The sequence below is a fragment of the Perognathus longimembris genome, chromosome 2 (genome assembly GCF_023159225.1).
Source record: "Perognathus longimembris pacificus isolate PPM17 chromosome 2, ASM2315922v1, whole genome shotgun sequence".
Classification (NCBI taxonomy): Eukaryota; Metazoa; Chordata; class Mammalia; order Rodentia; family Heteromyidae; genus Perognathus; species Perognathus longimembris.
In genome coordinates, this window is record NC_063162.1 from 28,245,448 (window position 1) to 28,262,603 (window position 17,156).

The following is a 17,156-nucleotide window of genomic DNA, read 5'->3' on the forward strand; positions in this document are numbered from 1 at the left end:
GGCAGGTGTAATGGCAGCAGTGGGGGAGGGGCTTAAGTAGGGTCATGGTTAGGGGGCAGGGTCACAGGGAGCTCAGTTTATGGTACAGGTCTGACTCTGGGAGCTTACTGTTTGAGCAAATCTCCTGCCCCACAGGCACCTGTGCCTGAGAGGGTGGGGAATGGGCTTTTATATGTGCATTAAGCTTCTGGGCTAGAGACGTTCAGGAAGATCCCCAGGGGGAAGGGTAGTCAGTGAGACAAGATATGGGAGCAATATTGAGTTATGAGAACAAAGCAGATTCTCACCATTTGAGACGCCAAGGAAATATAAAAGGTTGAGGGGCGCCATTGTCTTTTCTGGCTACTTCCTGTTGACATAGGGGACTCAAGGGGTCCCCAAAGCTGGGGTCTTCAGGGCCCAGATCTGTATCGGCAGGGTGGTGTAAGTGAAGCCTTGGGTTGCTTGCAGTATGAGGATAGCCTTCACTTGCTCAGCTCACAGGTGGTGGCCTGCGTGAGGGTTGTTATCCTGTTAAAGAGAAACTTTTGGAAAAGATTAAGAAAACAGGGTGCAAGGAGAAGGAGGAGTAAGTGGATGACTGTGAAAGGTCCTAATAGAGGGACCAGCCAGTGGGGACCATTGCTAAAGGGAATCCACAAGAGGATGGCAAAAGTGGGGGAGCACTGAGAACGCCTGGGAGTACTCCAGAGGAGTGGAGCTTCTTCCCCAGGGAGGACTGCAAGGTCAGGCAAAGGACTGACAAGGTGGCAGAACTGATTGATAGGAATGACACAGAACATACCCTGGTCACAAGCCAGGAAAGTTCCAGTTGGAGCACAAAGCTGGTTGTGACCCTTTACAGGGAAGGAGGAATTTCCATGCAACTGGACTGGGGGCAGGAAGGGAGTGCCTAGGGTTTCTGGCAGCTGGGTAGGGGAGAACATGGTGGATTGGTAAAGAACAGCACCCAGATATCGTATGGGGCCTGGTTTTGTGCAAATCCAGTAGTCAGAAGGCTAGGGATGGATTGGAGTGGTGAAGGGCCTGGTGGGAGGCCTTAATCATTTTCTGTTAACTGGGCTATAAATATCAGCCAAGTATGGATGGGAGACCTACACAGGTGCCCAGGCAAGCTATTCTGATGCCAAGACTCACTATAAATAGAAATAGCATGTAACAAAGGCAAGAATATAAGTTCTTGTCCAGTTAGAAGGTAGACCACTAAGGGCATTAGATGGGCATGCTTATGCACTATTTTCTTTGGACCTCCTGGCTCTAATTACTTTTGAAGAGACAAGCACAAGTGACTCCATTCAGGATCTGACACCATACCCTCTTATCTGAGCAGTTGAGTTATGAAAACAAAGCAGATTCCCATCACGTCTTTCCTACCTTTTGTCTGTCTGTCTGTTTTTCCTCCTCTTTTTCATTTATCATTGGAAAGCCACATACTTCATGAACACGAGGAATTCAAGATCCGCTGAAGATAGCATTGACCATATCCCAATTCATGAAAGGCCTGTGTTTTAGAAAATGTTTTCATGAAATATTCATTTTTATTTGAAAGTAATATAATTAAGAAGAGCAGCTAACTAAAAGTAATGCTGAAGGAAGTGTTTTCTTTTTCTTTTTTTTTTTTTTTTTGGCCAGTCCTGGGCCTTGGACTCAGGGCCTGAGCACTGTCCCTGGCTTCCTTTTGCTCAAGGCTAGCACTCTGCCACTTGAGCCATAGCGCCACTTTTGGCCATTTTCTGTATATATGGTGCTGGGGAATCAAACCCAGGGCCTCATGTATACGAGGCAAGCTCTCTTGCCACTAGGCCATATCCTCAGCCCCCTGAAGGAAGTGTTTTCACAGACATTTTTCATTCTGTTTTTGCCCCAATTGACATGAGCGTCTCTAACTTCCTGTCAGAGGTTTTGTGACTTTTCTAAAATCACAGAACCTAGAAACTGGGAAGCCAGGAGTGGACTCCATTTTCTCAGTCTAAGTCAGGCTTGCTTTCCCAGGACCTTGGCCTTAGAATTGAATCATTTCTCCCTAGTTAGTGAAGGGAATGAATTCAAGATAGTGCTTGACAATTACATCCTGACGTGCTATGCTGGCCCCTCTGATGACTTCCTGGTCTTTAACTGCCCTTTTGTCTCCATGAATGTTTATGTGAACAGATTTTGGAGTTTGACCTGAGGGGTATACCACTGGACTTCTCGTCTTCCCTTGAGATTGTTGTGAAAGATTTTGAGACAATTGGACAAAATAAGTAAGTTATTTTCAACTTTTTTTCTCATTTTGCATATTATCACTTATTTTGTTGAAGATACACCTCTTAAACAACATATGATTGTACTTCTAGTAGCCTATAAAGCAATACTGGCTCTTCCTCCCCTCCTCCATGACCATAGTATCCCAATGAGGCTTCAGATACTGAGCCACCACTACCAGTCTTGTACCTTCTGTTACCTGCCCATGATCCTTTCTTACCTCTAATGGTTTATTTGAATTTAGCTATAATGGATGCAATCACAATCCTTTCTTGTCATTATGTGTGGCATATATATGCATATATATATATATTTTAATTTCTATTGTCAAACTGATGTACAGAGAGGTTACAGTTTCATATGTTAGGCATTGGATACATTTCTTGTACTGTTTGTTACCTCTTCCCTCATTCCTCCCTCTCCCCTCCCCTTTTCCCTCTCCCCCCATGAGCTGTTCAGTTCATTTACACCAAACAGTTTTGCAAGTATTGCTTTTGTAGTCATTTGTCTTTTTATCCTGTGTCTCTCGATTTTGGTATTCCCTTTCACTTTATGTACATATTTTTTTTATTTTGATGTAGTGGGGTTTGAACTCAGGACCTCATACATGCTCTACTACTGGAGACATACCCCATGTTGCATCTTATTCAAGCTCAACTTCTATCCCCACTTCCATTGTAATGTCTCATTCACCTTTTAAACCCACCTGACCCAAAGCAAAATCCTTACTGATCTCTTTCATTTTCACATGAGGAGGAGTCCGGGAGGTGCCCGGGTGATGGTAAAGATGGTCCTCTGAGCAAAGCTGGGGAGCATCTCAAAACAGGTCTCTACCAGCCAGAATAACCTCAGTACGTTTACCCTAATCCTGGAGTTGAACTTTGGTCTTATAGACTCGGAACCCAATGTTAGGTGACTATTTTGAACTATCCAAGTTCTTAAGAGACTGAGGAATTGAACATATTTGCTATTCTGCTGAAAATCAACTGCCTAATGGGGGGTGGGGGTGGGGAGGGCATGGCTACCTTCTGATCCATGAAATTTCCTTCCACTTATACCACTTGCAAATCTAGATTATTCTGTGCCCTTGATGGTAAGATGCTATTATTCATAAGAAGTACTATTTAATCAATAACAGTTTTGGGAGACAAACTGGTGGCTCATGCCTGTAATCCCAGCTGCTCAGGAGGCTGAGTCTGAAGATCACGATTCAAAGCCAGCCCAGGAAGGAAAGTATGTGAGACTCTTACTCCACTAAACTACCCAAAAGAAGTGAGGAAACAGGCCAGAATTGGAGCTGTGGCTCAATTGGTAGAGCATTAGCCTTGAGCAAAGAAGCTTCAGGATAGCACCCAAGCCCTGAGTTCAAACCTTAGGACTGCCACCAAAACATAAAAATAAAAACAGGAATAGCTGTCATAACTGAAGTACTTGATACAATCAAAGGCTGCAGTGACAACAATAAGTTGGGGTAACCAAAAATAATCTAGGGTAGGGTGAGCATTTGCCTTGATTTATTTGGGACAGCCCTGGTTGCTGTCCTAGCATGAGGACTGCTGGTGTCTCCTTTGTTGTCAACAGTGGCTCAGTTAGGATGGTAGATTAGATGGTCCACACAGTCATTGGGATTGGGGACTTCTGTTTAATGCTGTCAGACTTTGACTCTGACAGACATTCCCCACTCCCACCCCCACCCCCATCCCTGCACCCCGCCAAACAGTGCTTTGATGGGCATTGTGATCCTTCTGTGCTCTGCCCCCTGACCAATGGCCCTTTTGACTGAGACAGATTTTCCTTAAACTCTGTAAGTCTATTGTGGAAGGTCCTGCTTCTAGACATTAAAGGCTGAAAACAGATCTAGCTTTTTAAGCTTTCTAGCTTTGCATATTTCATCTTTGCTAAGTGAATGAGTTGTCTACCTCTGGAGCCATACTCCCAGTCATTTTTACCTTTATTAAAGGTTATTTTTCAGATAAGGTCTCAATGTCTGCCCAGGGCTAACCTCAGTGTTTGATATCCCCGCCCCCCCCCCCACCCCGGCTGGACTCACAGGAGTATAGCACCACATCTGGCTTGCTTTTGTTTTGTTTGTGGTAGTCTTGCTAAATTTTTTACCCAGTCTCAAACTTCTATCCCCCCAGTATCTGCCTCCTGAGTAGCTAGGGATTACAGGCAGAAACCATGGCATGTGGCCCACATCTCAGCTTTGAATCATGTTATGAATACTTATATCCTACATCAACTCCCAGAGGACAGTTTTATTTCCTATATTTCCAAGTTCCAGTTAAACATGTGGTAGCGCCGCTCAGTAATCTCTGTTGCTAATAAAAATCTATTTCCTTCCTTGTTGTTCTTTCTTTTTTTGTTGTTGATATGCTGAACAAACCCTCTAAGAGAAATCTAGTACAGGGTATATGTTCATCTTACATATTTTGGTAAAAATTAGCAAAAATAAATAAGCCAGGGATATTAATATTTCCTTTCTGTGTGTGCCATTACTGGTGCTTAAAATCATGGCTACCTTCTCTCACTTGGCTTTTTAGCTTAAGGCTGGTGCTCTACCATTTGAGCCACACCTCCACTTCTGGCTTTATACTGGTTAATTGGCGATAGGAGTCCCGTGGATTTGACTGCTTGGGCTGGCTTTGAAATTTGATAATTAGATCTGAGCCTCCTGAGTAGCTAGGATTACAGACATGAGCCACCAATACCAGTCATGAGACAGTTGTTTTGGGGAAGAGATGACTTCCATTTACTGTCCTGCTTTGGAAGCTGACCCTTAGTCGGTTCAGCAATGAGCAGGGCTGGGTAACAGTGCCTACTATCTATGTTTATCTATCATCTACCAGGACTGTGGAAATCATGACCTCGGTCCCAACACTGTACATCTTATAGTAAAAATAATACACTGATCTGGGAATATGCTATATCTTTGTGTATCTGAGCTTCAAGTTTTCTTCTTGGTCTTGTGGATCTGCAGGCTTGGCAGGGTAGGAGTGCAGGGTGGGGCAGAGGGATTTGCTACCAGTTTAAGTAAAGGAATGTGCTGTCTGCTGACTTGCTTGTTACCATGGAGACTGGCTGTATAAATAATGCGTTCTTAAGTCTGCTGCTGGGCTGCTGGGGCCTGTCTGCAAATGGTGCCAGGAGGCCTGGTTGGTGCTCGTGCTGTGGCCACACCCAAGGGACTCCATAGGGTGGTCCCAGAATGTACCACACTGGCAGCAGGAGTGCCCCTCTCACTGTGGTGGGAGCCTGGCACATGGTTCAAGGGCGGGGCTAATCTTACTGACATTATGGTCTGAAGCCAGTGACCTGGACAGCACTAGGCTGAGAGAAAAGCCGGAGGAATCTCTTGGTCACATGATATGCAGGAAGTGATGTTTTAGATGTCCGTTCTGAGATGTCAGAGTAGAAGGGTTTTCCCAGTAGGGGGAGAATGAGCATTCCTTTGGCAGATGGATAGTGGCTATCACTTTGTGAGGAGGGCTATACCTAGCCTTTGCATTTATTCTCCTCTTTCATTCAGGCCACACAGCAAGCCTGGTGGGAGTCAGCCAGTCAACACAACTAAACACCAAGATTAAGTCATTTTCAGATATTGGTTATGCTGACACACTGGACAGTGGTCCTGCAGGCAGAGTACAGATAGTAACAGCATCCAAATCAGTGGAGGCTCCCGTGCACAGCCTCTGTTTTACTGAATTGTGCATAAACGATATACAGAAGGAAAGTTCCCAAGTTCTTTTGTAAAGAGTGATGAGCAGGGGTCCAAACTAGTTGGGATTTTGGTTCTGTTATTTACTAGTTTGGACTCCCAGCTCCCAGAGCCATTTCTGACATATAGTAGGCATTAGTAAATATTTAGAGGAAGAATAATGAATTATAATAATGAACTGACATATCATTGAAGATAGTTCCTATGGTCTAGAAAATTATTTTTAAGTTACAAAGGCTCCTCTGTCCTAAAAGATCGCCCTCCATAGGGCAATGAGAAGATAATTACAGCTCCTGCCCCCACAAGAAGCCTTTCTCTTTGGTGTTTCTGACATTTTTCTCCAGGTCTGTGACATACTCTTACAGACCACAATTTTCACATACATAAATTAATTCCATGATCTTAAAGTCCATGCCCTAGTACCAGCACACACACAAAGGAGGAGGAGGAGGAGAAGAAGGAAGAGGAGGAGGAAAAGGAGAAATTACTTGATGGCTCTGTTAAAGCATAGTAAGGAATACTTTATGAGGACCATGGTTCTAGGCAGAGGAGCTATTGCAATGGGGTCTTGCTGTGAGAAATGGGGAGTTGGGACTGACAACTGAAAAGCAGGGTGAGAATTAGTGAATGGAAAATTCCTAAGAGGAACCATCAGGAATTAAGGAGATTCTGGCTAATCCAACCTAACAGGATTCTTGTTGGAGACAGGCCAGGTTTCTAAGTCCCATGGAGGCTGGGAAGAGGACAAGCAATCTGCTCAGATACCAAGTGATCAATTTGATATGCTGGGTAAAGGATTCTTTTTGATACATGGACTTTACAAGGAGGACCCCATCTGCCTGGGAGAAGGTTCTAGAGGCTCACTAATGTTTGGCTAAACAAAGATTACTTGTCAGGTCCCAGGAGAAGCAGCCAGGGGAAGGGGATGAGTTAGGGGATGCAATCGAGGGCACCAGGCAGGCCAGGAAACAGCACTGAGCTTGTAAGATGGCTAGGATGGGTCTGGAAGCAGCTTGGAAACACATTTATCTTTTTTCTATGTTTGGTTCTTAGCCCAGTTGTGGACTGCTATTCCCCTCAGAGGGGGACAAGTTAAAACTGTCACACTCCCTAGAGGCAGTGCACATGGGATTTATTTTCCAAGCCTCTCTCTCGTGTGTGTGTGTGTGTGTGTATGTATGTGTGTGTGTGTGTCCCCTTCCAGGAATTCAGGGCCTGAGATCTGTCCTTCAGCTTTTTCACTCATGGCTGGCACTTTACCACTTGAGGTACATACATGTTTGATATTGTTTTGTTGATTAACTGGAGATTAGAGTCTCACAAACTTTTCTGCCCCCGGCAGGCTTTGAACTGTGATCCTCAGATCTCAGACTCCTGAGTAGCTAGGATTACAGACATGAATCACATGCAAAATCCTTTAGGTAGGAATTTCCATTAATCCCTCACAGTCATCTGGGTGGGTCATGCCTGGGCTTCACAGACCTCTGAGGGGAGTGGGTTGGATGTGAGCTGCCCGGCTTAAGCACTGAGACCTCAGCTGCCAGAGCTCTTACTCACCACAGAGGTATGTAGCCTTCAGTTCCCACAAGGGCTGCAGGAGGAGATTTTTCCATTCCCCTTTTTAAACAAACCATATTCTGCCCACTTTAACCAGAAGCAGAAGGAGGCTCTTAACCCACACATGCATAATGAGCTTGATTAGTGACCATCCCTCCAATCAGGTTGCTCCAATTCCTTAGACTGAGTTCCATGTCACATAGAGATCTAGCTCAGAGCTGTATGCCAACCACGGCCTGGAAGGAAAAGCAGTGTGATCCCTTTTTCCTTCAGTGTAATACACATCTGTAGTTTATTAGCTCCAAAAAAAATAAATAAATAACAATGTACTCTTTTGTTCTTTGGAGAGCTGATGGATGGCTGGTGAGATTCATGAGATTCAGTAGTTTCCTTTTGAGACCTTGTTCCATCTGTTTTAAGAGGGGGGTGTGGGCCCCCTGAAAGATGCCTTATTTTTTTCTATGAACTGCTGGGCAAGGATTCTCCATGACTGTCACATCGTATCATTTGGGTCTATTTATAGTGTTAGTAATGCACAAGGAAGATTCTTGATTCAGCTTCACATTCCCAAAAGGAAATGGGCTGGTGGTCAGACCCAGCTGTTCCATCCCCTGTGTAGGAGGCCAAGTCACCAGCCCTGGTTTCTCACAGGATTCCGTATCCAAGCAACACTACAGAAAACAGGCGGGGCGGGAGTCACTGCAGAACTAGGACTAACCCACCAGTCTTGACTGCCTTGGTTCTTAGAAGATAGTAATTCTGTATCTTTCCTCAACTTAACCAAACTTTAAAAAGAATGTTTGGGATTAAAGTCTTTCCAGGCTTTCAATGACACATGCTAACTTTGCTTCAGGGAAAGAACAGATAAAAAGAACCCCAGAGTTTTCTCATATATTCAGTTTTACTAACAAAAACCTCTGAATTTCCTTTTTCTTCTTTCCTTCTTTCTCTCCATCTCTTTCTTTGCTGCCTTCTCTCTTTTTCTTCCTTTCTTTCTGCTGGTAGTTCTCTCACTTAGCTTTTTTTTTTTTCACTCACGGCTGGTACCCTACTACTTGAAGCACTGCTTCCAGCTTTTTTTTTTTTTTTTGCTGGCTCATTGGAGATAAGATGTTTCTGCTTTTCCTGGCTTGAATTACCATCCTCATGTCTCAGCCTCCCTAGTAGTTAGGATTAAATGCATAAGCCCCTGGTACCCAGGAAAACATCTGAATTTTATGATGAGAAAGCAAATCTCAGACATGAGATTAGAGTGCTCTCTCTCTCTCCATCTCTCTCTCCCTCTCCCCCTCCCTCTCTCTGCCAGCCCTAGGGCTTGAACTCAGGACCTGGGTGCTGAGCTTTTGTGTTCAAGGCTAGCCCACTATCACTTTGAGCCACAGCTCCATTCCTGACTTTTTGACAGTTAACTGGAGATAAGAGTTTCACAAACTTTTCCTGCCCATGCTGACTTTGAACCATGATGTTCAGCCCTCAGCCTCCCAAGTAGCTGGGATTACAGGTATGAGCCCAAGTAATATAAGTAATTATACAATGGTTTTCATTCAACATGTCAGTTTATGAGTACAGGCATCTTGATCAAAGTCACTGGATTAAAGTTTTCTAAAAGAAGGAGTTTAAGTGAGATTCTTATCACTGGCTCCTTCTGCTTTTTTCTGTTCTGGTCAGTGGAGAAGGAAGTTGTGAAACCACTCAGGATCATAAAAGGTCAGAAGACAGGCTGTGTTTTAGGTAGGTAGGCCAGTTCACTACAGTTAGCCACAAGCCCCATCACTCTTTATTGTTTCTACAACATTCACTCAGTTCCACATTTCTATTATTAGATTAACTTTTCTCTCTTTCTGAATTAATTTTGATCCATAACATTAATGGTCAGTACTCTTGAAGGCAGAAAGCCTGCCTAGCATTTTAGATTGTTCAATGCAATTCTATAGATGTCCCTTCCTCAGTGAGACAGAAAGAGCTTTAACGGAAAAGCTCTCTTCAACATGAGATAATTTCCTAAATAAATGTAGGTAAGAAACTTATAGTCTAGCCACAGATTTTCAGCAGACTTTTTTTTAAAGCTGAAAAGTGTCTGTAAAATTATTTCATCCATCTAATTGCCAATAATGAGAGAGAGAGAAATGAACAACTTAGAAAAGGCTTCAAAAAGTTGGGACACAGAGCTAGAACTGGAATTGTTCTCGAGTTGAGGACATTTGCCCCTTTGGGGTCAATTGGCTATGTGTGGAGATGTGTGTGATGCTCACAACTGGGGGCCACCACAGGCATCAGAGGGCAGAGGGTGGAGGTCAGGGTCACCACAGGCATCTGGGGGCAGAGGTCAGGGATGCCGCAGCACTTATTACAAGGCCTGGCAGTCCCTCATCATGGAGTCAGGAATGGGGTCACCATGTCAGCAGTACAAACTGGAAAAAATTAATACTACCCCAAAAGGTCAGGCCTCCTTCCCCTTCCACATCATCTGGGCCTGGTTCCCTGATGTTCTAAGATTTAATTCCTATGGGAAGAGGTTCAGGTCATTTTGACTTTAGCAAATACAGATCAGTACAAGTTCCAGTGCATGGTGTTGTCTGAATCACAGAACTAAGCTATGAGTCATGAAATGTGAGGAAAACAAACTCATTTGTTTCCGCAACTTACAAGGCAAACGATCTCATTTTGACATTGAACTCCAGAGTAATGACTATTTTTTAGCGGGGTGGGGGCGGGGAGGGGTCCTGTCTTTGAGTCTCTTTGTGCTCAAGGCTAGCATTCTACCATTTGGGCCACAGCACCACTCTGCCTTCTTTGAGTAGTTAATTGGAGATAAGAATCTCACAGGACTTTTCTGCCCAGGCTAGCTTTGAATGGAGATCCTCAAATCTCAACCTCCTGAGAAGCTAAGGTTATAGGTTGTGAGCCCCTGGTGCCTGGCAGTAATGACTTTTTAAATCATGCATCAGATCAGGTTCTTTGTTTTTCTCTTCCTCTTCTAACTCCTCTCCTTCTCATCCTTCTCTTCCCCCTTTTCCTCCTCCTTCTCGCCTTCCTTCTCCTCCTCCTACTTCTCTCAGCTTTTTTACTTATAGGTAGCACTCTATCATTTGAACTAGGCCTCTAGTCTGGCATCTTGTTATTGGAAATGGAGTCTCACACACTTCTTCTATGATTGGTTTTGAACTTTGATCCTTCAAGTCTTAGCCTCCACAGTGGCTGGGATTACAGGTGTGAGCCACTGTTACCTGGCTCATTTTGTTCTTCATAAAAAACTCAATTAGCCCACCCATGGCTGACTGTCCTTTTGAAAAACTATGGAAAGAAATTCTCCTTGGGCTCTGTGGGGCTGAGGAAGTGTGGAAGGGCCCTGGGAAATTTCACTTTGTGTGGAGGATCGCTGATCTGTCTGGTAGACATGGATGGAGGTATAGACCTCTGATCTGATAATGTCGGGGGATAGGAATCCAAGGAAGTAGAAACATATTCTAAAAATGACATGAAGTAAACATAACCATTAAAAACAACTATAAAGTTCCCATCATTTCTTTTTTTTTTTTATTTTTTTTTTGCCAGTTCTGGGGCTTGGACTCAGGGCCTGAGGACTGTCCCTGGCTTCTTTTTTCATTCAAGGCTAGCACTCTGCCACTTGAGCCACAGCGCCACTTCTGGCCATTTTCTGTATATGTGGTGCTGGGGAATTGAACCTAGGGTGTTATGTATACAAGGCAATCACTCTTGCCACTAAGCCATATCCCCAGCCCCAATCATTTCTTAACATTGGTAGATCTGATTCCTAGACTGAACTAAAAGGGATGAAAAGTTCATTCTCAGCCCTCTGGAGACAAAAGTTTCTTTTTCTGCTGCCCATTACACACTCTGCTTGTGAGATCAGCATAGTGGGTGCTGAAGGTTGTTTTGTTGAGGGTCGTGTGCTGTTAGGTGTTGCATGCAGTTGAGGCTGGTGTGTCCTGCTTCATATGAGAACGTGTAGAACGTGTACTTTCCCAGAAACAGTAAGAATGGTTATGTCACTGGGAAAATGGAACCGGGCCCTAGAACCATTGTCTGTCTTGTGCAACATAGTATATCTATTCACAGGAAGTGAAGTCACTTCCTGTGATGGAGGTATTGAGATATGTGGAAGGGTTGCAGACCCCAGCTCTACAATCTGGACCTATTTCTGAAATCTGAGACCATGCCTGTGGTCTGTCAGTCAAAAATTATATATCCAAGCTGGCACCAGTGGCTCACACCTGTAATCTCAGCTACTCTGGAGGCTGAGATAGGATCAAAGTTTGAAGCCAGCTGGGGCAAAAAAGTTCTGGAAATTCTTATTTCCAATTAACTGCCCCAAAGCCAAAAGTACAGCTGTGGTAGAGTTTTAGCCTTGAGCAAAGAAAGCTCAGGGCCAGGAGGACTAGTTAAAAAAAAAAAAAAAGATATGTCCAGCTGGCCAGGCTGAGACCTGGAGGGTCATGGTTTGAGGCCAGCCCAGACAGAGGAGTCCATGAGACTCTATCTCCAAGTAATGAGCAAAAATCTGGACTGGAAGCATGGCTCAAGGGGTAGAGCACCAGCTGAACTAGAAAGCTGAGTGAGCTAGAGTGCCAGAGTTCAAGCCTCAGTACTGGCCAAAAAAAAAAAAAAAGAGAGAGAGAGAGAGAGAGATGATTAGATAGACATCAACTTTCGCTTCCTAATTTTAGTTTCAGTACTGGGAATTGAACCCATAACCTCTACCACTGAGCTACATACCACAGCCCCACTTCCTGATTTTTAAAGAAACTATTACATTTTAAGATAAGACAAATTATTTCTCCACAAAATGAACTTTCACAATTAGTGCTTTTGCTCAAAAGTGTAGAGTTACATAAAAATACACAACTGCCATTTTCTTGGCTCTGGAAGGTATTGGTTGGCTTACTTGTTTTTCTGTTTTGTTGAGGCAGTGTATTATTGTTCCATGGCCTGGACGGGGCTGGAACTCTGGCTCCTCCAAGGCTCTGCTTCCTGAGTGCTAAGATTATAGGTGCGAAGCTACACTTAGCTCACTCAGGATATCTTTTTTTTCTTTTGGTCATGGTGACTGAACACAGAGCCCCACCATTCAGCCACATCTCCAGTCTTTTTAAACCTTGTATTTAGAGGCATCGTCTTGCTAAGTTGCTCATGCTCTCATTGAATTTTGGATCCTCGGGCCTCAGCTTCCTGACTTTGGGGATTATGGGTGTGAGTCACACCACCTGGCTTACCTTGTTTTTGTTTTCGTTTTGAATATGAAGACTCTCTTCTTGGGCAAGGATGGTACTTGCTTCACAAGTGCAAAGGTCTGGGTTCCATCTCTAGCACCCAGAACAATCAAACAAACAAAACAAAACCTCTTTTTATCACTTAAGCACTTGATGCTTAGTTTTGTACACTAATGCTGGTAACTTACTGTTCTGCCACCTCTGCTCTGTATTGGTATAAGTCACTGCAAATATAGGCAAGGTATCAGAAGGTAACGCTAGGGACTTCTTAGACACTTTCTCTTCAGTATCCTACTGAGATGAAGAAGGCTGCATCTACCTCACTGGACTTTCTGACTGTGGTTCATGAGCAGATAGATCTTCTGTTTCCTACCTTGATTCATATTTCCTGTTTCTTTCAAGTTATAGACTCTTTCCCATAGGTTCTGTTTTCCTTTTACATTTTCACGTTGACTAATTCTTTCAAGAAGTATGTTCTGAAATTTTTAATAATCCTGTGCCTTAACTAAAAAAAAAAAAATCAGTTCTTCATCTTCAGTATGTATGGCCTTAGTTACTCTCATTCACCGAGTCTCTTTTCAGTACCTGCTGGTATTGAAGTTTGTGGCACTGGGTTGAATAATAAAATATGAAACAAGAGCTATCTGTATTTTCAAGGAGTTTCACAATAGTGAGAGGGCACAAGTGTGAGACTGTACCAATGTATGATGTGCAATGAGCGATGGGGCAAGTGCCTAGCAAGTGCCCAGAGCACAGGAAACACATCCAGAGTTGAATGCTGCTCCAGAGTATGAGGGGAGCAAAGTGGCCCTTTAGCAACCTAGCAACCCAACCTCCAAATGTCTACTAAGGGATGGGGGGCAAAGCTATGGATCTTTTAAATTCCTATTACAGAGGACTTGCCTTCCTGTGATTTTGAGTTTTTATACTACTGTTTCTATCTTCCTGGATTCTTGGGGTGGTTGGGGGTAAGGGAGGGATTATATTCTACCTTTCCCTCTGTTCCATCTACCCTATTTGTGACTGTTGGGCATTTTAGTGTGATCTTGAAATGACTTCTTGTTATAGAGAAGTGGTGGCCAATTTGGCCTGCTAGTGTGAAATACCATGACCCATATCTCATTATGAGGTGACATAAATGGTAGCACACCAATAGCAAGGATCTGAGAGGTCTGTGAATCAAAGGACATGTGCCCCTCTGATGTTGTGGTGTTTTCTTGTCTCCCCTGCAGATTAATTGGCACAGCCACTGTGTCACTGAAGGACCTGACAGGGGACCAGAGCAGATCACTGCCCTACAAACTCATCTCTCTGCTGAGTGACAGGGGGCAGGACACTGGGGTAAGTGTTTGCACTTGTGCGTGTGCGTGGATGTGCGCATGTGCCAGTAATTTAATTCAGAGCCCAGGTGTTGTCCCTTAACTTTTTGCTCAAGTCTGGCACTCTACCACCTGAGCCACAGCTCCACTTCTAGCTTTTTAGTGGTTAATTGGGAGGTAAGAGTCTCATGGACTTTTTTGCCTGGGCTGGATTTGAACCACAATTCTCAGATCTCAGCCCCCTGAGCAGCTAGGATTACAGGTGTGAGACACTGGTGCCTAGCCTAATCTCCCACTAAAAGGTTTTTAAATGAAACAAAGGTTTTTTTCCTCAAGAGTTTAGATCAGTATGCAAAATCCAGAAGTCTGGTTTTGAGATAAATGGATCCATTTGCAAGTGATATGGACCTTATCCTGCACTTTGAAAAACAGAACAAACAAATTTGAGATTTGATTTTCTGTGACCATAATACAGAGTAAGTGAGACCCCTCTGCTGCAGCCCTGTGCTTAGCCAGACCCAGGTTACCATGTGTCATTACCTTTAGCTCCCAGTATCAGACGTTCCTTCAAACACATAGAAGGGTATAGTTCATGAATATTACACTACAAGATCAAGGTGTTCATATCATCGTCTTCATTATTGTACTGATAGCTGAACATTTTCTGGTTATAGTCTCTCTCCATAAGGGTACACCATGTGATATGAGATCGGAATTCAGATGCGCTTTAGAAAAATCAACTCAAGATTTCCTTTGTTTTTGTTTTTTCGGCCAGTCCTGGTGCTTGGACTCAGGGCCTGAGCACTGTCCCTGGCTTCCTTTTTGCTCAAGGCTAGCACTCTGCCACTTGAGCCACAGTGCCCCTTCTGGCCATTTTCTGTATATGTGGTGCTGGGGAATTGAACCCAGGGCCTCATGTATAGGAGGCAAGCACTCTTGCCACTAGGCCATATCCCCAGCCCCCTCAAGATTTCCTTTGATAGCTAGCAAGGTCTTATAAAGTTGCCATGCTTTATCTAAGATTTTCTAAGCAGGAATAATTTTATCTCATGTAAGGAATGGATTACTTCTCTTTTATGGAGATGAATGTTGCATAACATTTTGTTTCCCCTTTTGCTTTTGCTATTAGGCTTCTTGGATCACATTTAATGTCAGAAGGGGAGCAGTGGTGTTGAACTTTGTGATTTGAATATTTGTTTCCTCTTTAATCAGGCTTGCTTTCCCCTTTTTATCCTGTTTTTATGAATCATAGTGTTATATACATTTCTTGCAAGTCCCTTAAAATTCTTTATTAGTGAGAAATATAAAAACAAATCTCAGCAACTAATAATTATGTAAGTTTAAGAGCAACAAATAAATCAATCCCTTGACATGAGCATTTGTACTTCTGCATGTGGAAGACATGTCTGCTCTGGGAGAGAGGAAATCACAGGTTCCCACTTGCTTGTTACAGCTTGCCCCAGGTAATGACGTCGCCCCTAGCAAAGGTACACTTGGCAACCTGAGACAGGAATCATCTTTCATACTCTACTTCGGTTCACCTGTGGAGATACAGAAACTGTCTCCCTTTCTAGTCTAACTGTCCTGCCCTTTGAAGAGGTACTATTTGTTGTTATTGTTGTACTGTTGCTCTGTGTGTGTGTGTATGTGTGTGTGTGTGTGTGTGTGTGTGTGTGTGTGTGTGAGAAAGAGAGAGAGAGATACTGGCATTTGAATTCAGAACTTCACTCTGTCTAGACTGGTACTTTACCACTTGTGCCATACCCATAGTTTTTTTATTTTAATTATTTTGCAGATAAATCTCTTTTTTGCCCAGGCCAGCTTCAAACTGAGATTCTTCTACCCATGCCTCTCAGCATGGCTGTGATCATAGGGTCATGAGACCATGCATAGCTTGTTTGTAGAGATGGAGTCATGCTAACTTTTTGCCCAATGTCCTCCACCCCTGGTAGTTAGAAATGCAAGTGTGAGCCATTGCACTTGTTCCAGAGTTACCCTTGCTGAACTGACTTTCATTGGATCAGTAACATTCCTGTGCTTCTCACTGGTTCTCTCCGAATGAATTATTTCTACCCAGGCCACCATTGACTTGGTGATTGGCTATGACCCACCTTCAGCTCCACACCCAAATGACCCAAGTGGGACGAGCATGCCGGCCATGGGAGGTAAGCTAACCCCCTGAAAGGCCCAGCCCAAACACAGTCTGCTAAATTACACAAGAAGGGGTCCAGAGAAATCCTGCCATGTTGTCACACTAGACAGAGGAGAGGAAGGGATGGGAGGGGAGGAAGGGGAAAGGAGAGCTGGAAGAGTTGAGTAAGGTAAGGAAAGGGAAAACAGTTTGGGAGAAGGTAAGGCCAATGTACCTAAGATGGAGAATTAAAGCAAGACAGCTATACCTCTTGCTATTCCTTACCGTAATAGCATAATATGGAATAGTTGGTCCATATTTTTTTGGTTGACTCAATTTAAAAAACTATATCATCTACATAAATATCTGCTTCCTCTAACTATTTTCACATTTTTAAATTTTTAGCTTGTTTATCTTTCTTTAATACAAAAGAAATACCTAGTTATTAAAAAGTAAGTGCCATAGAAAGACAACATAAGACACAGAAAGGGAAAAAACAAAACTCTGGCAGTGGGGTTACCATGGCAGCTTGCTTCCCTGGCTGTCAGTTAACTGGATTCTAGATTTTTGTAACCAGAATGAACTATTTTTAAAGTCCTAGATCTACTTTTGAAGAGCCATCTGTTAAATCTGTGCCAATCCAACTGTAGGAATGCAAAAATTCATTCATACCCAGATGCCTTGCTTCAAGTGTGCCATTCCATCCATACTGAAGTTCCTTTTGCTTAAAATTAAATTTCATTCAGTGAAAGAAACATTTGCAGAGGTGAAAAAGGCATTGTTTTGCCACCAATGAGTTTCCACCCTGCCAGGATGAACCCCAAGCTCTGTCTGTACTGATGCTTATTAAGAAGTCTCACTGTACCCTTTTCTGGTGTAAGAATCAGAACCACAGAAGTCTTAGGGCACACCTAGTGCTATTTACTTAAGAATCGGAATGGGGTAGGGAGAGATAA

General features: G+C 43.5%; 1 protein-coding gene across 5 annotated transcripts in view; it reads left to right on the forward strand.

The window, feature by feature from the left end:
* Myof (myoferlin) overlaps positions 1-17,156 on the forward strand; it is a 137,240-nt gene that overhangs the window by 24,640 nt on the left and 95,444 nt on the right. For all 5 annotated transcript variants that reach the window (XM_048338680.1, XM_048338683.1, XM_048338681.1 and 2 more), the window contains exons 3-5: positions 2,152-2,243; positions 13,983-14,091; positions 16,147-16,234. In XM_048338680.1, coding sequence (XP_048194637.1) covers positions 2,152-2,243; positions 13,983-14,091; positions 16,147-16,234 — 289 coding nt within the window. The remainder of the gene's footprint in view (positions 1-2,151; positions 2,244-13,982; positions 14,092-16,146; positions 16,235-17,156) is intronic.